At 34.8% G+C, this 25,099-nt stretch overlaps 1 protein-coding gene across 6 annotated transcripts; it reads left to right on the top strand.

Moving 5' to 3' along the window:
• Positions 1-511: 511 nt before the first annotated feature.
• On the top strand, positions 512-22,909 carry Dsel (dermatan sulfate epimerase like). 6 transcript variants are annotated; one of them, XR_005287650.1, is made up of 4 exons: positions 512-932; positions 1,703-8,319; positions 16,717-16,861; positions 19,427-22,909. XR_005287650.1 is itself a non-coding variant. In XM_042056032.1 (3 exons), exon 2 carries the CDS (start codon positions 2,537-2,539, stop codon positions 6,155-6,157), a length of 3,621 nt encoding a protein of 1,206 aa, XP_041911966.1. In that variant the 5' UTR covers positions 512-932; positions 1,703-2,536; the 3' UTR covers positions 6,158-6,166; positions 7,650-7,710. The 6 variants fall into 6 exon arrangements, 5 of the variants coding, with proteins under 5 accessions (XP_041911966.1, XP_038204841.1, XP_038204840.1 ...); XM_042056032.1 differs by lacking the exons at positions 16,717-16,861; positions 19,427-22,909 and having other exon boundaries at positions 1,703-6,166; positions 7,650-7,710; XM_038348913.1 differs by lacking the exons at positions 16,717-16,861; positions 19,427-22,909 and having other exon boundaries at positions 1,703-5,345; positions 5,832-7,710.
• Positions 22,910-25,099: the final 2,190 nt, after the last annotated feature.

Genomic DNA, 25,099 nt, shown 5'->3' on the forward strand with positions numbered 1-25,099 from the left:
ATCTCAGCCAGCGTGCCTCAGGGTTCCAAATAAGTGCTTCCCAGTCCTTTCCCAACCCTTAAGGATACTTGATTATTCTAGTCCTTCCACTGTCGTCACCCATCCCATATTCCAAGAGTTTCTTTGATTATTTGCAATTACAACTCCTTTCTGTTCTATATAGATGTTTTACAGTTATTTTTGTCTAATTACCAAAAGGTCAGAACAACAGGCCAGACAGATCTTCAATAAATGGGCTTCCAAACTTCCAACAAATCTGCCAAACTGTCTAGACACACACTCTGGGAGTCTCCTTCCCAAGGAGGCCCTGCAGCAAGGGGTTCAGCCATCCCCAGCCTTCTGGTACAGAAAGTGCCTCCTAGGCCTTCACCCAGACATCAGCTTTCCCTATAGCGCCCCGCCCTGGCTTGCAGGCCTGCGACGCGTGCGCCTCTCCCTTCCCCCAGACTCCGCCCCCAACCGGCCCCAGACCCGCCTCTGCGCGTCAGGCCCCGCCCCCACCCTCCGGCCCTTGTTGCCTTTTCTCTCCCTCCGCGGCCCTGGCAACCACTGTTAGCTCGGCGGAGACGGACTTCCCGGCCCTTGTCTCGGGGCGCAGCTGAAGACCGAGCCTCCGATCGCACACTGCCAGCGCTCTGCCTTCCGCCAGCGGAGCCACCCCTGCGGGCCCCAGCCTTCCTCAAGGGCGTGCGTGTCGGGATGCGGAGACCTGGCCCTGAGGAGACTCCACACCCAGAGGGGACTGTGGCGCTCGGGAGGCCCCCCGAGCTGAGGAGGCCTCGCCTGGCTGCTGCCTGAGCAGGCCCCGCGTCGCCCGCGGAGCTGTTGGTCTCCGAAGTCCGGCCTTCCGAGAACAACGCTCTCTTGAAGTCCCCACCTTTGCCTTTGTTGGGGCCCAGCGCAGTTTGAAGACTGTCGCCGGCGGCTTGGAGGTAAGCCGAGTTGGCCATGTAGATGTCTGTAGTCCCCACGTCACAGCCACAGGTCAGGAAGTGGGGAGCTGAGCAGAAGGGCGATCGTTCTGAAAAAACGAATTAAAATGTGCAACAGATGAGTCAGGTCAGGAAACTACTGGAAGTGTTTGTTTCCTACAGAAAGGAGACTTGTCTATCACTGAAACTTAGTGAGGGTCTTTCAAATTCAGGACGGGCTAAGGAGAGGCCTGTTCCTTAAACCCGAGTCTGCGCGCCCTCTGGTGACTCCTGGTTAGGATGTTGAAGGCAGCTGCTACAAGTGAGCAACAGAGCCAAGGGTTTCTTTTCTCAGTCTCCTACCCAATAGTCATAATTTCTCCTCAGGAAAATGACTTGTTTCATGAAGCGACATACTGATTCCTTAAAAGCTAAACGTTGAATCATAATTTTAAGGGGTCATTTTGACTTTTACCTTTCATAACCAAAATAACTATATGATGATGACGTGTGAATAGAAACATGTTTAAATAGCTGAAACAAACACTCTGAGATATGATATATGTCTTGTAGTTGCTTCTTCTCTGCTAATATTAACTGGGATCTATGTGTTTATTAAAATATGGGGAAAACACGAGAAATGTTAGATTGCAAATAATATAAGATTTTTAACTGTGATATTCACATTTTTATAAATGGCTTAAACTATTTAAATCATTAGTTAATCTCTACACTCAGGAGACCTGTAGCGTTACAAATTTGCTTTGTTTTTGTTGTTTTTTTTCACGCAGAGAGGAGTGACATGAAAAAGGAACAGAAAACAGTCTTTAGTTTTGCTGAAAGGGGAATTTTTTTTCCCAGTTGTTGGTTATGATTTGAAGACGAGCACCTAGAGACTGAAGAGCTTAGATTCTTCTAGAGGTACAGATACACTTGGGAAAAGGAAGATTTTGAAATACTTTAAAAAGATATTTGAAATGAAGGCAGAAATTTTGATCATGTTTGTCAGCCATGTAGGACTTTGAACAACTATTTAGAATATTTTCCTTCCCAAAATGGAAGAAGAAACAATTCACAGACCAAGACTCTGAGAGAAATAAGAAATAATAAAGTTTGCTCACCCTGAGAAGGACAATATTTTATCATCTTTTCTTTGGTAACAAACAGAAACATACCTTGTATGTGTGGTGAGTTAATAAGGATGGTTTTTTTATGCTACATACTACAAACAGCTTTATTTAAATTTTGGGATTTTTTTTCTCTTTTTCCCGTGATTTTATATGTTATTTAGATTAAGTAAAGAAAATAAATGCTGGATTCATGGTATTTTCTGACTACACTGCTATTTTCTGTGCATTATGGAAACATTGGAGGCACTCATATTCCTTGAAGTTTTATTTTATTGGATGCAAAACTGCTGGGGACACAGATATGATGTAAGTTTTCCTTTCATAGCAACGTTCTTTGCTTTGGATGAGCTGAATATCATCTGGATTTCACAGCCTATGAGGTATAAAATCTGTTTTATCTAGATCTTTAATATATAATTTGTAATAACCAGATGAGAAACATATTAAACACTGTGTTGAACATGTATGCCTAAGGAAAGATCTTCCTGATGGATCATGGCTTTATTGTTTACAGGACATTTCCTATTTTTAGCGATGATGTTTAGTTTTTCTACTTGCGAAGAGACTATGAGCAATTACTCTGGATGGGCAGTTTTCACAGATGGTATACAACAGTTTAAGAATCAGAAATTAGAAGATTTCAGATCTAACCAAAAACTTCATCCAAATTTGTATTTTGATGCTGGAGATGTACAAACAATGAGACAAAATTCTCGTACAAGCCATTTGCATCTTTTTAGAGCTATCAGAAGTGCAGTGACAATTATGCTGTCTAATCCAACATACTACCTACCTCCACCCAAGCATGCTGATTTTGCTGCCAAGTGGAATGAAATATATGGTAATAATCTTCCTCCTTTAGCACTGTATTGTTTATTATGTCCAGAAGACAAAGTTGCCTTTGAATTTATCTTGGAATACATGGACAGGATGGTTAGCTACAAAGACTGGTTAGTTGAGAATGCACCAGGAGATGAGGTTCCAGTTGGCCATTCTTTAACAGGCTTTGCCACTGCCTTTGACTTTTTGTATAATCTGTTAGGTAATCAGCGAAAACAAAAATACCTAGAAAAAATACGGATTGTTACTGAGGAAATGTATGAATATTCAAAGATTCGCTCATGGGGCAAACAACTTCTTCATAACCACCAAGCTACAAATATGATAGCATTGCTCATAGGTGCATTGGTTACTGGAGTAGATAAAGGATCTAAAACACATATATGGAAGCAAGATGTTGTTGATGTTATGGAAAAAACTATGTTTCTCTTGAATCATATTGTTGATGGCTCTTTGGATGAAGGTGTAGCCTATGGAAGCTATACCTCAAAATCACTTACACAGTATGTTTTCTTGGCACAACGCCATTTTAACATCAACAACTTGGATAATAACTGGTTAAAAATGCACTTTTGGTTTTATTATGCTACACTTTTACCAGGCTATCAAAGAACTATAGGTGTAGCAGATTCCAATTATAATTGGTTTTATGGTCCAGAGAGCCAGCTAGTGTTCTTGGATAAGTTCATTTTAAGAAATGGAGCTGGAAATTGGTTAGCTCAGCAAATTAGAAAGCATCGACCTAAGGATGGACCAATGGTTCCTTCCACTTCCCAAAGGTGGAGTACTCTTCATACTGAATACATCTGGTATGATCCAAAGCTTATCCCACAGCCTCCTGTTGACTTTGGCACAGCTAAAATGCACACATTTCCTAACTGGGGTGTTGTGACATATGGGGCTGGACTGCCAAGTACACAGGCCAATACCTTTGTGTCCTTTAAATCTGGGAAACTGGGAGGACGAGCTGTGTATGACATAGTTCACTTTCAGCCGTATTCCTGGATTGATGGATGGAGAAGCTTTAACCCAGGACATGAACATCCAGATCAAAATTCATTTACTTTTGCCCCCAATGGACAAGTATTTGTTTCTGAGGCTCTTTATGGACCAAAGTTAAGCCACCTTAACAATGTGTTGGTATTTGCACCATCACCATCAAGCCAGTGTAATAAACCTTGGGAAGGTCAGCTGGGAGAATGTGCACAGTGGCTCAAATGGACTGGTGAAGAGGTTGGTGATGCAGCTGGGGAAGTTATTACTGCTTCACAACATGGAGAAATGATGTTTGTAAGTGGGGAAGCAGTGGCTGCTTATTCTTCAGCAATGAGACTAAAAAGTGTCTATCGTGCTTTACTTCTCTTAAATTCTCAAACTCTACTTGTTGTTGACCACATTGAAAGGCAGGAAACATCCCCAATAAATTCTGTCAGTGCCTTCTTTCATAATTTGGATATTGATTTTAAATACATCCCATACAGGTTTATGAATAGGTATAATGGTGCCATGATGGATGTGTGGGATGCACACTATAAAATGTTTTGGTTTGATCATCATGGTAACACTCCTGTGGCTAATATACAGGAAGCAGAACAAGCTGCTGAGTTTAAGAAAAGGTGGACTCAGTTTGTTAATGTTACATTTCATATGGAATCCACAATCACAAGAATTGCTTATGTATTTTATGGTCCATATATAAATGTTTCTAGCTGCAAATTTATTGACAGTTCTAGTTCTGGACTTCAGATTTCTCTAAATGTCAATAATACCGAACATAGTGTTTCTGTTATAACTGACTATCAAAATCTGAAAAGGAGATTTGATTACCTGGGATTTGGAGGTTTTGCCAGTGTGGCTAATCAAGGCCAAATAACCCGATTTGGTTTAGGGACTCAAGCAATAGTAAACCCTATAAGACATGATAAAGTTATTTTCCATTTTGGATTTAAATTTAATATAGTAGTTGGATTCATTTTGTGTATTTGTTTGGTTATTTTAACTTTTCAGTGGCGGTTCTACTTTTCTTTTAGAAAGTTAATGCGCTGTGTATTAATACTTGTTATTGCTTTGTGGTTTATTGAGTTTCTGGATGTGTGGAGCACTTGTACTCAGCCGATTTGTGCAAAATGGACAAGGGCTGAAACCAAGACAAATGAGAAGACCATAATCTCTGAAGGGAAGCATGTAGATCTGCCTGATGTTGTTATTACTTCACTCCCTGGTTCAGGAGCTGAAATTCTGAAACAAGTTTTTTTCAACAGTAGTGATTTTCTCTACATCAGAATACCTACAGCCTACATTGATATTCCTGAAACTGAATTTGAAATTGACTCATTTGTAGATGCTTGTGAATGGAAAGTATCAGATATCCGCACTGGGCATTTTCATCTTCTTCGAGGGTGGCTGCTGTCTTTGGTCCAGGACACAAAATTTCATTTGCAAAATATTCATCTTCGTGAAACAGGTAGGAATAAACTTGCTCAATATTTTGCAGCTAATAAGGACAAAAAACAAAAATTGAAAAGGAGAGAGTCTTTGCCGGAACAAAGAAGTAAAATGAAAGGAGCTTTTGATAGAGATACTGAATATATTAGATCCTTGAGGAGACACCTAGTTTATTACCCAAGTGCTCGTCCTGTGCTCAGTTTAAGTAGTGGAAGCTGGACATTGAAGCTTCGTTTTTTTCAGGAAGTTTTAGGAACTTCAATGCGGGCTTTGTACATAGTACGAGACCCTCGAGCCTGGATCTATTCAATGCTATATGGTAGTAAACCAAGTCTTTATTCTTTGAAAAATGTACCAGACCACTTAGCAAAATTGTTTAAAATAGAGGAAGGTAAAAGCAAATGTAACTTAAATTCAGGCTATGCTTTTGAGTATGAATCACTGAAGAAAGAATTAGAAACATCCCAGTCAAATACTGTCTCTTTACTATCTCATTTGTGGCTAGCAAACACTGCAGCAGCTTTGAGAATAAATACAGATTTGCTGCCTACCAATTACCAGCTGGTGAAGTTTGAAGATATTGTTCAATTTCCTCAGAAGACTACAGAAAGAATTTTTGCATTCCTTGGAATTCCTTTGTCTCCTTCTAGTTTAAACCAAATACTGTTTGCCACTTCCACAAACCTTTTTTATCTTCCTTTTGAGGGGGAAATATCTCCATCTAATACTAATATTTGGAAACAAAACTTGCCTAGAGATGAAATTAAAATAATTGAAAATATCTGCTGGACACTGATGGATCGTCTAGGATATCCAAAATTTATGGACTAAATGCTGCAGGTCAGCAAAAATTTGCACTAATATATCCCAACCTACTTTGTGGCTATTAACTAGATAATTTTGTTTATTCTTGTACAAGTGTGTATGTATGTGTGGGGAGAGTGTGTGTGTTCAGTCTGTTATTTGCACAGAAAGATACTTTAAAAAATAAGCAGCATATTTGGCCTCGTAGGATTTATTTTTATGTTACCACTTTCCTTGCCTTGATTTCTGAATTTTTTTCTGCTAAAATGTTTGTGGTACAAAAGTATATATTATGGTATCTGGGAAGATAGGAAGATTTTAATGGACTTTAACTTACCTTCTTTGATAACTGTGCTAATCTGTCTTGGCACCTAAGACACTATGAAAGGCCTTGCAATTGCTGCTTTGCCCAGTCATCTCTTGCTCTTAAAAATAGGTTCGTTATCTTTTGAAAAGGTCTTCTAACACAAAGAAAAAAATGAAATAAAAAAATGAATTTCTTGTACTTTGTATAATGTTCTCTGAAATCACTGGGGAAATGATAAAGATTTCTATTAGAACTTTCAGAAAATATAGACAAAGATATAGACTATAAGCTTTTTTTTCTTTTCTTACTCAAGAAATAAGATTGTGAACAGAGCATGTTGAAATTCAGTGTGTTATTTTGGAAATGCTCTCTTCAAAAGCTTTTATTTGCCTGCCTGAAACTATCACTCTTCACCGTCATACCATGACCACCTTATCTAGCCTTTCTGTCATTTTCAAAAAACAGGTAGTTGTTAGTAACTACAAAACAGCTTAGTGATAAAGCTGTTCCAACAGCCCCTTCCCCTGATGATTAATTTTGTATTAAAGACTAACACAGACTTAAAATCAAATTTAGTTTTGTGGTGTTACCACTCTGACTCAAAGAAAAGAGGAGAAGTCTTCTGACAGCGGTGGTCATTCACTGTTGTTGCAGGTGGAGTGGGTGGTGCTGGCATGGCTGGGTGCTAGAAACAGAATTAGAAAGCCTTGTCCTGTATCCTCTGAATTTATAGGCTGCCAGTGTCTGCAAAATTTGAAGCCAATTGAGAGATGATGTTAGAGGCATCTGTTCCCTTTACCATCTGCATCTTATAAATGTAGCGAACATAAAATGTTCACTCATTTTGCTTGGTAGTTTCTGAATCAAAAATGCTATGTTATTATAGGCCAGTGGGATAATTACAATGTGCTACATGAACATTACCAGCATTGGGATTTGGTGAGAGTCTATGCAGATTGCAGTTTTCTTCCTGATGTTTCAAACTAGTTTCCTCAAGTTCTCTAACATTTGGATTCTGTCACTCTGATCTAGATAAAAGCAGTTCTTTCTCAGTAGTTTGTTGTTTTATTTAAATGATAAAATTTTATTGGAGTGATAAAGCTGTACATATGTTACTTTTTAGCTGAATCTAACTTAGCTGTTATTTCTTTTCTTCTATTATGGCATGAGTGAAACTGTTACATGTCCCTTACATTTGTTTTTGCTCCACAGGACTCATAATTTTCCCTTCATATTAAAATGAATAAAAATCAATATAGATTGAAGACTCAAATCTACATTTATATTTTGAAGGAGGATTACTCTTATCTCAGGTTTTTCAGCAAATGTCCATGTAAAATCACTACATGGATGATAACACTATTTCCATTATTGGTCAGAGTCTCCCTGCTATTAGTTTTCAGAATATGATCTTAAGTCAGAGCAAGTAGAAAAGCACTGGGGTGGAAAAGCATTACATCATACTAAGGTGAGAATTAGAAATGGGTACAGGCACAGAAAAAACAGTGCAAGCTACTTCTGCATATTGTACAGAAATGCACCCTTGTGCAGAAGGTGGTAAGTAGATTATGTGGAGGAAAACAGGAAGAAGAGATTTAGAAAATAGACTGAGTGATTTTTGAGAAGGGATATGGGAATGTTTTACTGATAAATCATAGTGGAACATAGCTTTGAACTCCACAGAGCAATTTAGAGCTAATCATCCTCACCTCAGAGAAAATGTAAGACATCAGCCATTTTCATAGTGATTTCCATAATGGAAGTTTGAAGATAACTCTGAAGATCCCCTCAGAAGAGTATTGTGTGGGGGAAAGGAATCCACTGAATTTGCCTGCTTATGCTAATGCCTAAGACCTGCTGCCTTACAATTTGAGTACTTAAGGTGAGTGACACTTCTGGCACATCTTTGCTTTGAATGCCCTCTGAACTTATTAACAATTTGTGAATAGGATTATTATCATATTTTATTGTTTATAGAGATAAGAGCCATTTAAAATGGCCTATCTGTAAATGTCATCCCCTTATCAATGTCCTGAAACTTAAGCTTAATTCATACAACTCATTAAAAGTAGCTTTGGAAATACTGGAAAATTAGGCAATCAACTGATAAAGTAGGGAAACATTAATCATGCAGATTCATCTAGATTAATAGAAAATAACCTATCCTCAAGCTAAACCTCATTTAGAGTTGATTTTTTTTGAAAATCCTGGTTGTTAAATTTATGAATATGCTTAAATTTATAATTTTTATCAAGAGAATGCAATGATATGTACATATTAGGCCTTGATTACACAAAGTCACACATTTGGTTTCTTTAGACAAACATAAGAACTAACTGCCTCCTAAGAATAAAACAATGTTTTATCAAGTTTTGAGAGATGTCAGGACCTATCCAGCTACCCTATGCAACTGTCTTCAAAGAACCATTTTTGTTTCCTTCACATACTAACACTTGTTAAATAGTCCACATAATGTCATGTTATAATCTCATTGACTGAACTTTTAATTGATATAATTGATCAGAAAATGTGTGGATCATTATGTATGTACATTCCTGATGTATGAATTAATTTTGAGTAATATATTGCAGTTTTTACGTACAGTCTTTGATTATAATTGGGAAAGCTTTCAATGATGAAGAAAAATGTAGAAGAAAATAACAATGAGATATAAGTATACTTAATATTCTCAAATATACCAGGAATAGAACCATTTTTTTTTTTTTTGATTTTTCGAGACAGGGTTTTCCTGTAGTTTCTAGAGCCTGTCCTGAAACTAGCTCTTGTAGACCAGGCTGGCCTCAAACTCAGAGATCCACCTGCCTCTACCATTTCTTGTTTATTTATTTTGAATGAATTATCTAATGTTTCTATTTATTTTACATTATTTTAGCAGGAAAAATTCCAAACAACTCAGAAGATCTAAATGACTTTAATTTTGATGACAGGCAATTTTGTAGATGACAGGCAATTTGTAACATTCTTAGCCTTGGTATTTGCACTATACAATTATTTGGATTTATGTTGTATTTAACATAAGCAGCGTGTTTAGTTCATTCAGTTTTCAAAGTGGATTCAGTGATGTCTATAGACATAGGAATTTTAGGTTTTTTTTATGTTTTGGTGTTTCATATATTATTCCAGTCACGCAGGAAAGAAAACTTATAAGTAAAACTCCCCGATGATATAAAAATGAAGTGCTAAAGTCAATTTGGCTATGATTCGAATAATTTTGTCATGCAGCTCTTTATGTCTTTGGGTCCATATCATTTTGTGTGACACTAAATGAGTGCAAGTTGGAGAATGCAGGCATGTTTGATGTTAAGGCCCATGTCTGCAAATTCACCTAATAGACTTGGAAATCCCCCACTTCAGTGATGGACAACATTCCTTCTGTTCTACTAACTTTATTCTAGGCTCTATAACCTTAAATAATAAGAATCTATGATGCTTATGTGCACTCTACACCTATCCCCTGGTCCATGGTAGGTTTTCATTCAGGAATAATAACAAAAAAAAAAATTTGAAGTTATTTGAGGTGCTCTAATTGGTGCACCAAATAACAGTTACAGTGAAGACTTTGTAACTTAACTACTTTGAATTGATATGAATGTAAAATCATTGGATTTCCTTTAAAATTCTTTGCGGTATTTATGTATAAAAATTTGAAATTTAAGTCAAATGATTTTCTTGAAACTGATGAGTGTTTTATTGAAATACTGACACAGGAAGTCTTTCCAGTGCTAGAATTTATATTTGATTCACTTGAATAAAAATATTGGTAGTTATTTAACACTCCTACCCAACTAATTTAACACGTAATTATGGTTCAAACATTTAATATCCAAGAATTCTTGAAGAAAATTGATGAGAGAGGACGGGGTTGAGGGGAGGATGAACTTTCTAGTGATAGCAGTAGAAAGTATATCTTAATTCATTTTCTTTCCTTTCCATAATACCCTCACAATCACAAGTGCCTCCAGATAGCCATAATACCCAGCATTAAATCCCTGTCCAGGGGATGTAATGTGAAAACTGTACTATAGACCTTGAATCAAGGGAGCTACCATCTGATCAGAATTTTCAAATATCTTCCCTTACAATAGCCTATACTAATTTGAAGTACATGATCATTTCAAGTATGTGACTAACAGTCAACCCTATATGTAAAAATGATTTTTTAATATATAAAATGTTTTATTTTTTTATCCTTTGTTTTGTGCACAATGCTAGAAGGGAAAAGAGAAAAAATGAGAATGCGGAGGGGGGAGGAATTTATGGAGTGAGAGAGAAGGAATAAGGCAGGAAGCAATTAGCATTTATTCTTATCATGCTCAATATTAGAGCATGAAATATTAGAGTGGATGAAACTCAAAAAAGTTATCATCTGAGCACTTTTTATAGTGCAGTTGCTTTATTATTTAATGCTTAAATTAGTTTTGTATCTCTCTGCCTCTTTTGTTGTGACTGTCTTAATTCAAGTGTGTTAATCCTAATTTTATATTTCAAATGTTTTAGAATTTTAGATTGTCCACATTTGTCATATTCTTCCACATTTTTCTATTCCTTCCTTTTTAAAATGCTGGACTTTATACCTTATTCTTTATTGTTTAAGGAGGAAAAAAACTCATGCACACTAGACAGCCTTGATAGTCTTTCCATTTTGAAGAGCTAATTCAGCTCACAACACTGACTTTCCACACTGTCAAAGGAACCACATAAACCAAATTATCTGGATTACAGTCTCTAACACCTACATGAACAATACTTCACCAAGGCATGGTATGGTAGAGATTAATCCTTATTTTAATCCTTATTTTACTATGTTTAAAGATTACCGTCATGTTTTACTGGTACTTGGTTTTTAATATATGATCATTTATTACTACATTTTAATTGAGGAGATAGATTTTATTGTAAAACTGCTCAAGTTGTATGGAACTTTACAGCATTGCTGTTCTTAGCTTAATTGAACTATTTTGATTTGGTAACTTGATATTCTATATCACAAAACTTGCAGGGAAGTTTCATTTGTATTAAAGAAAAATACAACCAAATTATGAAATCGCATTAACACAATTTCCGTTAAACTATATAAAATGTATAGCCAATAAGATTCCATATAAGTATGATAGTTTTTGCTGTTAATTTTCAATTACTAATTATCTTGAGAATTCTCCCTAATATATTGGTATCTACAGTGCAATAGAATTACAGTTGGTTTAAGTGAAATGTTCACACACTTACAGTTATTTTCTTTTATTTTCTTTCTTTTTTTCTTTCTTTCTTGGCAGTTGGAAATTAAGTTATTTCTCTTTCAAAACAACTATAAAACTACTTACAATATCTCATTATTGAACACAATAAATACACATTACTAACCTCAGAAAGCTCCATTAACTTGAAGTTACAAGGCTTTTTTCTGTGTGACTGGCAGAGTAAATTTTCACAAGTTTTGCTTCAATATTTTCTCTATCCTCTTTAAATTGAAGAGGGAAGCTTCTATTAAAACATTATTCATATAATTTATTGAGTGATGTTTTCTAGTCAAAGTTTTCTAGCTCTGAGTTCCTTAGAATCAATAAGAATATATTTCAAAGTGTGAAAATTAATAGAAAAATATGTTCTCAGTAATCACCTACAGTTCTCTAAGAGAAAGAAAGGAAAGGGCTGTGTTCAAAAAGAAGGCAAACTCATGTGTAATATAAATTTCACAATAATAAAATGCTTAAATATTTCCAGAACATACAGAACTATAATATGTAGATCAAGGACAATACATTTTTTATAATTTAATATATTACTGAGCAGCACAAGGAAGCAAAATCACACTTTCTGGTTAATATGTTTATTTTTGAAGTATTGCTTTTGACATATTCAAACTTCAAAAGACAGTTTGTTCAGTTTCCCTTCAGTGTCGGTCACTTGGCTTTTATGATTTTTTTCATGACATTTTGTATTTATTTTCATAATATATTAAGTATAGAACTTTCTAAATTTCTAAATAACAATGGATACAGTATCTTACATTTATTCTATGTCAAAAGTGTAAGCTGCATAATATCAGCATTAAATTCATGTTCATGCCTTCATTTTGAAATATTGCAATTGTCTACATTTAAAACTAATTTAGAGTTTAAAATAATGTGAATATTATATGTTTGTATATCTATGTATCCATGTGTTACACAACTATTGCATATACACAAATTACTAAACCTTTCTTGGTTAATGTGATATGTTCATCATCATTAGGTTAGGCCAATGATGATACCACACTGTATTAATTACTATTCTTATGGTATGGTTGAAATCTGACAACTTAGAATAATTATTTTCTTTCTCATTGTATTGCTTCATTTTAAGCACTTACTTGACATTCACATTCACTTTGGCACTAAGTTTGCAAAGTTCCATTAAAAATGTAAAAATAATGCATCTTACTAATAAATTCATTACATTACTTTTGATAGTATGGAAATATATATTAAATTAGTTCCAATTCGTATATAAGACATGTCTTTCATTTTACTATTTGTCAGTCTTTTGATAGAATTTATATTGTTGCATTCAACATACTATTATTACAGTAGATGCTATTTATTTTTAATTGTATACTTTTTACTTTGCTAGAATATAAAACTTTCAATTGATTTTTTGTTTATTTTCTATTAGGAATCTTCCGAAATATTCTTACTACTTTTGTAATCCTAAATTCTTTTGAAACACATATGGATTAACATGTATGTTTATTGAGAATAACATTTTCTTCTTTTGAGTTTTAAAACATTTAATATGCTTCATTTTTATGGCTTCTTGAAAGATTTTAAATGGATTTTGAGACAGTAGATCCTCATGGAAGGCTTCTTATATTTCACAATTGATTAAAGTCCATTCTCAGCACATGTTACAGGTGTTCCTTATTAAGATGCAATGTTGCTTTCTATTCCTATTCTGAGATTTACCATGAGTGCAAGATAAAGTTGATTGAATGTTTTTACCTTTCCCTGACTATCTAGTCATAATTTTTGTTGTTTATCTTTTAATTTATTGTAACAAATAAAAATACTTTTTTTAAAGATTAGATCCAACTCAGTCTTTATAAAAAACAGTCTGGGAATTATTTATTGTATTTATTGCTGCTTTGTAATAGTTAGTTATTAAGATATTTGCATAAATATTAATTAACATGTATACTGTTTAGGTCAACAATATACTCATCACATAAAGTAAATTGGGATGGTCTACATTCATGTTTTCTAGAAGATTGTAAATTGAAATACTCTAATATTCAAATATCTGCTTAGACTCATTTAAAAAACCATGTGGACATTTTACTTTATATATGGAAATATAATACCATATAAGTATTACTTGTACTTCTGGACTTATTTTATTTACTACTGCATTTCTGGTTAAGTATCTTTGGATAATTATATTTTGAAGAAACTATTCTCTTAATTTTTCAAATTTACTTGACTACATTTGTCAAAGTCTTTTGTTGTCTTTTCTCATCATCTCAAAAACTTTGTTTTAAAAACTTTAATATGAGTATATAGACCATATTTCTTAATTAAAATTTGTGTGTTATATGTCTACCCAATAGTTAACTTGTTTGATTTTACATATTTTTACAATTTTATAAGTTTCTGTTGGTGTTGATGGAGGCCACTTGTTTGTTTCCTGACAGCCCAGATTTGCAAAATAATTACACAGAAGCTATATTATTTACACCACTTCATGGCCAATCACTTCAGCATATTGCTAGCTAGCACTTGTACCTTTGGTTAATCCATTTATATTTTTTTGATATTTTACCACAGGTCTCATTGCCTAACTGCAAAGTTCTAGCTGAGGGCTTGTGTGTTTTCCGTCTTCTTTTCCCAAGCATTCAGTTTAGTTTTCCCCACCTATCTCTATTCTGCCCTGTGCGGGCCCAAGAGAGCTTCTTTATTAACCAATGTTATTCACAGCATATGAGGGGAATCCTACATCACCTCCACTTTTCTGTCTAAAAAGGAATGTTTTAACTTAACATAAAATCACATACAACAAAACAGGTATCAAGTAAGAATTACAGTATTTATATCTAATTTGTCTTTTGTCATAACTAAGGAAAACTCTGTAACTACTATTCTTTAACTCCATCAAAAAGTCCAGAAGGATACAATATTACTGAAGTTAACAGGAAGTGTGTTGTCAGCAAACTCCAAAACTCTTGAATTGACAGAGACCTCTCATGGCCTGGACTGTCACCTAAAGTTCTTCTGTAACGTTGTAGGTACCCATCTTCAGTCTACAGGCCCATAGTATCCAGCAGACTTTTCTGTGAAGCAGGAAATTTCAAAGACAGATCCACCTATATTGGCAGTTTGTCAGTGTCCTTTGTCTGCAGAATGTCTGGCCGACTCTTTCATGAAGCAGGAACCCAAAAGGATCATCTCACCTTTAGGCAATTTTACCAGTCATCTCTCTGTGGTTTCTGCATGTCTAGTTCATACAGCATAACATCAAGCAGTCCAGGCAAGAGCAGTTTCTTGCCCAAATGGCTGACAAACTCCACAAGGAACCTTTTTGATATTTATTATCCTCATGAAGTAATTGGTCCTGCCAGGCGCAGATGTGTCACACTATCATGAAAAGTTCAAAGTTCTTAAAACATTTTAAATGCCATATTCTGTGATTTTTGAAATATTTGAAGACTAACTGAAATATATCTTTATATATCTAGAAAACCTAACGATTACAAGGTTGACTCCTAGAAATGACTATTAACCCATATGTCTTAATTATACATTACATTTTAAAATGAACTTCACAAACACAATACCTTAATCAAGAGCAGAAATATAGTTACAACAAAATTGACCTTAAATTTGTATCAATAAACCAAGATCCATACCAAGCAAAGTGTTCATATCTATAGCATATCCTCTTAAATGTAAGAAAAAATTTATAAACAATATTTGGGAATTTGGGCATAGTTCTTTTCAAACTGCTTCCTACTTTTTTGGGGGCAAAGTAATTGGGGGTTGTTCACAGTGACCTTTCATGGGGTCTTGGTCCATCAAACCACATTAGTCTGTAAGGATTCCGCCTGTTGCCACCCTCATGAGGCTCTTGGCCTACCAACAAGGTTCCAGCTGGTGGCTTTTGTCCCTCTCTGGCAGCTACATGGTGTCTCCTCAACTCCACCTTCTTCCAGCATTCAGTTTTGTTTCCCCTGCCTACCTCTATTCCACCCTATGCAGGTCCAAGGTAGTTTCTTTATTAACCAATGGTATTTATTCACAGCATACATAGGGTATCATGTTGGGTTGTGTTTTGTACTTTCCATAATTATATGTATGGCTCAACGTTTTTGTCAATGTGCTTCATCAGAAAAATATAGGTATCCATTCCTTTTGCAGTGCTAGGGATTCAGAAGGTATGATTTCTCTCAAAATTAACTCTGTCAGGAAGTAGAGCTAGTAAGATAGTTTGGTATCTGAAAAAAATCTTATCTAGAAGGAAGTAAATGTAGATACTGAATTTATCATTGTTATAGAAGTAGCAATGACTAATATCAGCACTCAGGTTGCAGAGGCAAGTAGATCTCTGTGATCATCCTGGCCTACGTATTAAATTCCACACTACTCAGGACTATATAATAAGACCTGGTTTAAAAATAAAAAGCCAGGTGGTGGTAGCTCATACCTTTAATCCCAACAATGGGGAGGCAGAGGCAGGCAGATCTCTGGGAGTTCAAGGTCATACTGGTCTACAAAGTAAGGTCTAGTACAGCCAGAACTGTTTCACAGAGAAATCCTGTCTTGAAAAATATAATTAATAAAAATAATAATAAACAGTTACTATAAAAAATAAACCTCTTAGACTTGGAGATCACTGAACCCCTTAAAAACATATCTTAAACACTAAGATATTTCTCCTTACAGTACTTTCTCCCTTTGGAATCAGTGGGGAAAACTAGAAACAGAAAACATCCAAAAGCACTAACATTCTATGACTTAATTAAAAGCTATCAGCTTTCTGAACTACATCCAAATGTAAGATGAAGAGCCATAACCCTTCATAGCCAGAATTTTGATGGTTCTCTCTGCTACCAAATATTACCAACCCTAGTTTTGTAATACAAAACTAGATAATTGTTACATTTTTTTTAAAAAGTAGACTCATCATCACACACTATATCTAAGTAGGTTATACTGCACGGCCGTACATAAAAGACACATTCATTAAAATTCACTTTCTTAGCATAGTTTTTTCTTTGTTTCTACAGAAGCAGAACCCATTGCACCACTGATACTTAGTTTGTGATGTGCATCTACAGGGGTTGCATGTTGTTTGGAAATCAACTCTTTTCTCAGAAAAATATTATGCACTTCTATAGAACCGGAATTAGCAGCCCAAACTCTCCTCTCAAGGTGATTTTATTTGAGGGCTTTACTTCTCTGTTCTGTACAAATAATTGTTTTGTGCTGATATAGAATCAACTTTTAAGGTGTTTTTATTGTCACATTGTATGAGGACAGGAATGTGGGAGTAAATTGGTTGCTGGGAATTCTGCTTTGAAAGATAATATGAAGAGATCAGTTGTCACCACAGTAGTGGATTTGGTTTCAAATTCCGAACCAAATATCAGAGACCAATTTTTCCAAACCCACAAATTTCCTTTCCAAAAACCCCAACTTATACTAAAATAAAGGTTGGATTAAAGCTCTCTCCCTCTTGCTCCCTCTCTCCCTCCCCCCCTCTCTCTCTCTCTCTGTATGTGTGTGTAGATAGATAGATAGATAATAGATAGATAGATGACAGATAGATAGATAGATAGATAGATAGATAGATAGATAGATAGATAGATGATAGGTTTTTGTAAGTGTCAGGGAGAATAGAAAATAGCTATTGTCTAGACCAGCAAGATCAGCTAGGACTTTTAAAAAAGCACAGAGGCAGGGACATGGACATGAGTACCACTTTTAACTGAGGACTTGCTAGCTGCTCTCTTTAATAGTGTGAGAGTTGCTTCATAGACTGTGCTCCAAGACAGGTTACATTCACAGAAGTAGTAGCCCAAAACAAACTGCACCCATCAGAGAGAAGGAGATGGAGAGAGGGAAAGAGGGAGAGGAATAGAGTAGGAGGAAGAAGAAAAGAGTGGTGCGGGAGAATGGTCTGTAATCTGTCAATCATGTTTTATATAAAATGCTGATTGGCCAGGCAGAAAGTATAGGTGGGAAACCAGACAGGAAGTAGAAATGATGTGAGGAGAACAGGAGAATTCTGGGAAGGAGGAAGTTGATTCCTCCCACTCCTGCCTAGATGACCGAAATAGCAGGATGTGATCTGCACCACTGAAAAAAGGTACTGAACCACATGGCTAACATAGAAAAATCAGTTAATCAAGATGTGAGAGTTAGCCAGTGAGAGGCTAGAGCTAATGGGCCAATCAGCTTTATAACTTATAGAGATTTCTGTGTTATTTCTTTGGGGCTTGCCAGCCATGGGGTACCAGGCAGGACAGAAACCCAAACAAACAGGCGTGGCCCCTTCATGTTACAAAAGAGAGAATCTGTGTGTGTAATAAAATTGGTTCTGTAGGTTGGTGGGGAAGGATTTGAGAGAAGAAGGGAGTTAAATATGATCAAAATGCATCATATAAAATTCTCAAAGAATTAAGGACATTAATTTTTTAAAGAATGCCATGGTGCAATACATAAAAACACTATAAACCTATTATGTAAAATTAAGTTGAAGTGGCCTCAGTATTGTGTCTTAGTTCATAAGGTAACAAAAAGTAAACACTTTTTGGGGATATAAAAAAAAGTAAGCCATTGTCTATTTTTGGGGGAATGTAAGCAAGTATCTTTTATTAATAAGAGCAAGATGACTCTGTTACTTTATACCTCCTTAAACTACCATCAAAATTTGATTTGGGCATGGAATTTACATTGAAAACACTTATTCCATATAGAAAAACATTTATACATCAAATCTTGTAGAACATCTAGCATTTAAAAAGTTCTTAAAACAAATTTTATTAGTTAAATATAAAATATTTCCTTTTTATTTACAAAATGGGTATATAACTGATATTCTGAACCGTATAAAATAGATGTGATTATGTCAATGTGATTCGATGTTATTAATTTGAAGATAGTCAACCTAATGATCAAATTCATATATAGGTGAATTATATTTTTTAATATAACTTCACACATTCATACATCTGAGGCACAAGGCAAATATCTACAGTGATGGTTTCTAAAAATAGAAAATTCACATTATTGTGCATTTTTTATTAGAAAAACTGTCTAAAAGAAATGCAGTAAAAGTTTGAAATTCAGTGCCTAGTTATGGTACCTTCTGAGAAGATTAATTATAAAATTTAAAAATAGATTGACTACTAAGCAAGTAATCGTTAAACCTAATATCTTCTTAGGACATCTTGAAATGAGATGCTAAAGTAGATTTTTTTAAATGGTGTTTTAAAACATTTCTGATTCATTGGATACTAAAAGTTTCAAAAACTGGCAGTGCCTTTTATGCTTAGTAATTGTGATCCAAATAATCCAAGTGCATTTTTTTATTTAAGATATGTAATTTCAGGTGTAATGGAATGATGCTTAAGTAGAGATAGTTTAAAATAGTTCTATAAGTTATGGAAATATAAAATTGTAATTTTATTTCATTTACAAAAATTTTTATCAGTTCTTCCTAATTCTAGAATTAGGCATTGTGTCTTTTTCTGCTTTGACTCCTTTTCTGCATTGTAAAATAAAAATTTTGTTTAGATGAAATATTAGTTAGCCATTACCAAGGGATAGCACTTCACAATCTTTTGCCAAACCAAAGGCTAAAATAAACAGCAGCAAACCATGGAGAAATGCTGACCTTTAGGGATTGTGAATGTAAAATGGTAATATAAGTATGTAATTGACCATCTTGATATTGGCACTTAATTCCCTAATTAAAATTCTCTTCTTACCCAGGAGATGCTTGATACACAATCCTTTGGCCACTGGGTGCTGATTCCATAATGGGGTAGCTCACATGATGCCTATTTAGCTAAAGAAATGCATGGAATCTGATTTCAATATAGAGTGGTCTTCAGATGGCATATATTTCCTATATTTTGATATATAAGATTTTCATTATTTTTATTATATTGTATGTTAAGTTATGATTATTAGTTTCTTTAATATAGTAGCCCTATTAATTATTTTTCTATTATTTTGATAAGCTTATAATAAAGATAATTTTAGTACTTGGAATGGTTTTGGAATTCAACTTAATGGTTCTGTATAGTCAATGGTTAGGAAGTATCATTTATTCATGGAAAAACATATGTGTGGGTGTAGTGTGCTCTATGTATTCCTTAAGATAGTTCTATAGGCCAAGTCACTTTAGTCCTGACTCCTAGGACAATTTTTAAATTGTGTATATTATTATAAACACATATTTACTCACTAATATGTGTGTTTACATTTCCATGAGATAAAAAATCTTGAGACAGTATGAAAAGCTATATCTAGCAACATTATAATCAAATAGATGTTCACCCATCAAACTTTAAAGAAAAATATTGTTAGAGAGAAAAAGAGCCTGTCCACATATATTTGTTTTCTAATTATGTTGTTAAAAATACTCAATGGACTTTGCCTGTGTTTCCTTGTATTTTCATAAAGTTTTCCTTCATATATTTGTATTTCTGTTGATTTACTTTTATTTTCTTTTCATTTCTATTAGTTAAAATCAGGGATGAAATGGCTGAATTGAACGTTTATGTGTATTTTTAACATCCAGTTTAATTAGTTTTGACCTATGGCCACACATTCTCAGAGACAATTCTTATTAAACAGAACACAGTAATTTAAGTGGCCACTCTTTTTGCTTTAGACTTAGGAAAGTGATGAAAGCCAATCTCTTTTCCTTTGGAAGAATCCTGATGGCTCAGAGGCAATAAATTATTTTATCTGTTTAAAAAAAGGGCAGGCAACAGCTCCATCAATCCCTCTTACTCAGTCCCTTATGGAATACAGGATGCCAGGGAAGTCATCAGATTCGCATGACTATTCTTTGCACACAAAGGCTCTTTTTCTCTCTAAGAATATTTTTCTTTAAAGTTTGATGGGTCTACATTTATTTGATTATAATGTTGCTAGATATAGCTTTTCATACTGTCTCAAGATTTTTTATCTCATGGAAATGTAAACACACATATTAGTGAGTAAATATGTTTGTGCATGTGCACATATGTAAGCATATGAATGGAGGCAAGAGCTCAGACTTATGTGTCATTATTATTCAGAATCCATATTCCCTATTTTTTGAAACCCAGTCTATCTTTTAACACCTGAAACTAGCCTGTTTGGCCAGATTGGTTGACCAGTGTGCTTAAGGGATTTTCATGACTCTACATCATACTGGCTAGGATTACAGGTGCATACTTGATTTTTTATATGGATGCTGGGGATTGAAGTCAGATCCTCATGGTAACTGCATAAACACATTATCTACAGAGTTAACTCCCCGAGAGAATTTAAATTTTTTCTACTTCATGTATTGGTAAATTATTACATCTGTTGAATGCATGCTTTTAATATAATTGGGGACATTTTTGTCCACTAAATTTCCTCTGTATGTTTTCTTTTATTCTTCTAGAATTAAATTTGCATGATGTTAGTCTTTTGTTTGAAAGGATAAATTTGCCAAGCTCAAGCTCCAAAGTCTACATACTCTGTTGTTTACAGCGATTGAAAATAATTAAAATCTATAGCCCTGTCTGGTGTTTGGGATCACTATCATGGTTTCAGAATCTAACAGAAATCTTCTCAGATTCTGTTTCCACCCCCCTCTCTTTCTCTCTCTCAGTATTTTCCTTTTCCTCCATTTCTAGTTCTCTTACTTCAGTGGAAGGCTTGATATATGGCTTTAAGTTTCCTCAAAAAGTAAAACATAGATTCCTTGTCAACTTATAGTGGCTGTGTACAACAAACTTACTGGCTGAGGCATTTTCAGACAAAATGTATTTATTTATTAAAGTTATTATAAAAGTGAACAGAATTGTCTTAACTTTTCCATTTATGTATTTTTGGAGTATGTATTAATTTGTATACTGTACCATCTAATTAGGAGTCTTCAGTCTACTAGATAATAAATACAGTAAAATCTTTAAAAATGAAGAAGTATAGAGTTGAATGGGATCTTCTTACCTTGTCTGGGTAGGTAAAAAATTCTACCAATAGCCAAGTGTTTTTTTTTATTGTCATATAATTAATGGCATATGATAGTAACAAAAAGTTCTGAAATTACTTCAGTGCTTATTATTAAACAAAGACACATAATACCCAAGTGATCGTGCATGTAATTTATTTTACATTATCTTATACTACAAATATATTTAAATCCAAATATTTCATGAACATCAGAATTTCTGTAAAGTAATGGGCACGTATTATGAATGTAAGGCTGGAAATCTACTATCCATAGCTTTAAACTTGATTGGAAAAATTGTGGTTTCTATCAAGATTTATTCATACTAGCTACAAAGTAGAGAAAATATTTCTTTTCCATCATTTCTCCTGTTTCTTGAAATGTCAAGGTTTTCTTACTAGCAGCACCCTCTGGATGTTATTCAGCAGCTTTTCTTTTGACTGCACTGCGATGATACTTCAGGAACCTTGAAAAGAAACTCAGATCCCAGGATCCAATTTCAAACAGTCTTTTACAGTACAGAAAAAGAAAATCTACAGATTAAAGACAAGTGGAAATCTCTCAAATGGTTTGGGGAGGGTTTGGTATGCTAATGAACTCTTTATACCATTTATAGGCCACTAGGCATTGAGAATTGAGACTCATACACCTTCAAATAGATTCCAGTTAAACAAGTATCCTTAAAGTATACACACGTTCAGTAAAGATCTGGCTTAATACTAAATGAAACAGAAACAATCCCAGGTCTTTCTTAACTATATGACTTACATTTTATGTTTTTCTTGGTCATTAATAGAAATAAGAATAACACCCTACAAATAATTAAATAATAGAACTACTTAGTATGTATTCTTTCCCAAACAGATTATTATTGAATAGTTAATATTCTGCCTGGAGCAGTACCATAATGGTACACGACTTTAATGGTGGTATATGACTTCAACCCCAGCATTCAGAAGACAGAGGCAGGCAGATGTCTGTGAGTTCAAGGCCTCCCTGGTCTACAAGAACTAGTTGCAAAGCAGGTTCCAAACCTACAGAGAAACCCTGTCTTAAAAAACCAAAAACCAAACAAAAACAAAAAAAAATCTGCCCAAATTTTCAATAAAGGCAAGTTTTTCTTAGCATTTTTATTTTAATTATGGCTTGTAATCACTACAACACTGTGGTCATAAGACATTGTGATTCTATAATGTATTTTGGAAATAATTATATGGGAGTCTCTTAAAAACCAAAGTAAAAAATTTCAGACAATGACAGAAGCATTAGTATTATTCCTTTTTTAAGATAAAAAATGGTGTGTGTGTGTGTCTGTCTGTGGGTGTGTCTGTGTAGGTATCAGCATGTGAGTACAGGTGTCCCTGGTAGAGGCCAAATACAACAGACAAACTCTTGGAATTCAAGTTACAGGTGATTCTGAGCTGCAATTTGGATGTTGAGAACTAATGCCTAAATCCTCTTCAAGAGCAGTACAAACTGAGAAATATCTTCCTCCTCAGTGGGATAAAACTGGTAGAGAGTAGAGGGAGGATTAAAGGCTAGTTAAAATTATTTTTGAAATTCTGAGAAAAAATCTCTTTTGATTAGAATTATCTGATTATTTCAGAAACTTCTATTAAATATATATTTAGTGAAACCTTTCTATTTATGACCCTGTAGTGGGGAGCTGTAGGCCGGCTTCCCGCCACCAGGCTCCCAGCCACCAGCTAGCTTATGCCCCAAAATAACAACACACAGATTGTATTCTTTTAAACACTGCCTGGCCCATTATTTTCGGCCTCTTACTCACATCTTGATTAACCCATATCTAATAATCTGTGTAGCACCATGAAGTGGTGCCTTACCATTTAGTTTCTAGCATACGTCTATCTTGGGCTGGAGCTTCATCGCATCTCTCTCTGAGGAGAGGCATGGCAGTGTGCCTAACTTAAGAGAGGCATAGCATCTGACTGAGCCACCTCCCTCACTTCCTTCTTCCTGTTCTGTCTACTTCACCCACCTAAGGGCCGGTCTATCAGATGGGCCAGGCAGTTTCTTTATTAATTATCCAATGAAATCATCAGATAGATAGAAGACACACCTACATCATTTCCCCTTTTTCTGTTTAAACAAAAAAGAAAAGCTTTCACTTTAACATAGTAAAATTACATATAACAAAACAGTTATCAAGTAAGAATTACAGTTACAATATTTATATCTACTTTATCTTTTATCATAACTAAGGAAAACTATAACTATCTATTTATTCTTCAACTCCATCAAAGACTCCAGAAGGATATAATATTACCTAGGTGAACAAGAAGTAAGCTACTTCCAAAACTCTAGAAATCACAGAGACATCTTGCTACCTGGACAGTCACCCAAAGTTCTTTTGTACCGTTGTGGCATCCATCTTCAGCCTACAGGTCCATAGTTTCCAGCAGACATTTCCACGAAGCAGGAAATTTTGAAGGCAGTTCAGTCACTTTCTGCTGTGTCCTGCAGAATGTCTCGCAGACTCTTTCATGAATCAGGAACCCCGAAAGATCATCTCACTTTTAGGCAACTTCAGCAGTCCTCTCTCTGAGGGTTCTTTGTGTCCAGTTTATGCCAATAGTCCAGGCAAGAGCAGTTTCTTGTCAAAATGGCTATCAAACTCCATAAGTAGCCTCTTCGATGCCCATCTTCCTCTTGAAGTAGCTGGTGCTGCCAGAGGCAGATGTGTCTCATTGTCATGAAAAACCCTAAGTTATTAAAAAATTAAATGCCATATTTTGCAGTCTTTGAAAGGTATGAAGAATGTCTATCTAACTGAAATATATCTATATATCTAGAAAATCTAACTAACATGACTACAAGCTTTACTATTATTGATGACTATCCATTAACAACCTATATACATTACATTTTCAAATTGAACTACACAATCACAATACCTTAATCGTTATTAGAAATACATATACATATAACAAAATAGACCTTAAATTTCTATCAATAAGGCAAAATTTATACCAATGTAAATTATTCATATCTGTATCATCTCCCCCTTTAAATGTAAAAGAACATTTATAAACAATATTTGGGAATATGGGCGCAGTTATTTCTCTCCAAACTGCTTCCTGCTGAATGGGGGTGCTGTTAATCAGATCTTTCATGGTGTAACTTGTGTGCTAGATTCATCTCAGTCGGCAGTTGAGTGAAATAATTTTTTGAGGGTGTTCATAGCAACCTTTCAGGAGGGCGTGGTCTATCATACCATATTGGGATAGATGCAATCGCTAGGGTCCCATTTTCTGTAAAAACAAAAGAAGAATCTCTTTTCCAAAGTATCATATCCTTAGATCCAAATTCTGAAGTCAAGGTATTTTCAAAATATCTATGTTGGATTAGTTCAGCAGCATTTGTAAACAAATATCTTTTAGCAGCTGTTGCTTCTTCCTCAGCATTCAAACAATTCAAAGAGAGAATAA

This window comes from Arvicola amphibius, chromosome 12, assembly GCF_903992535.2.
Source record: "Arvicola amphibius chromosome 12, mArvAmp1.2, whole genome shotgun sequence".
NCBI classification, from domain to species: domain Eukaryota; kingdom Metazoa; phylum Chordata; class Mammalia; order Rodentia; family Cricetidae; genus Arvicola; species Arvicola amphibius.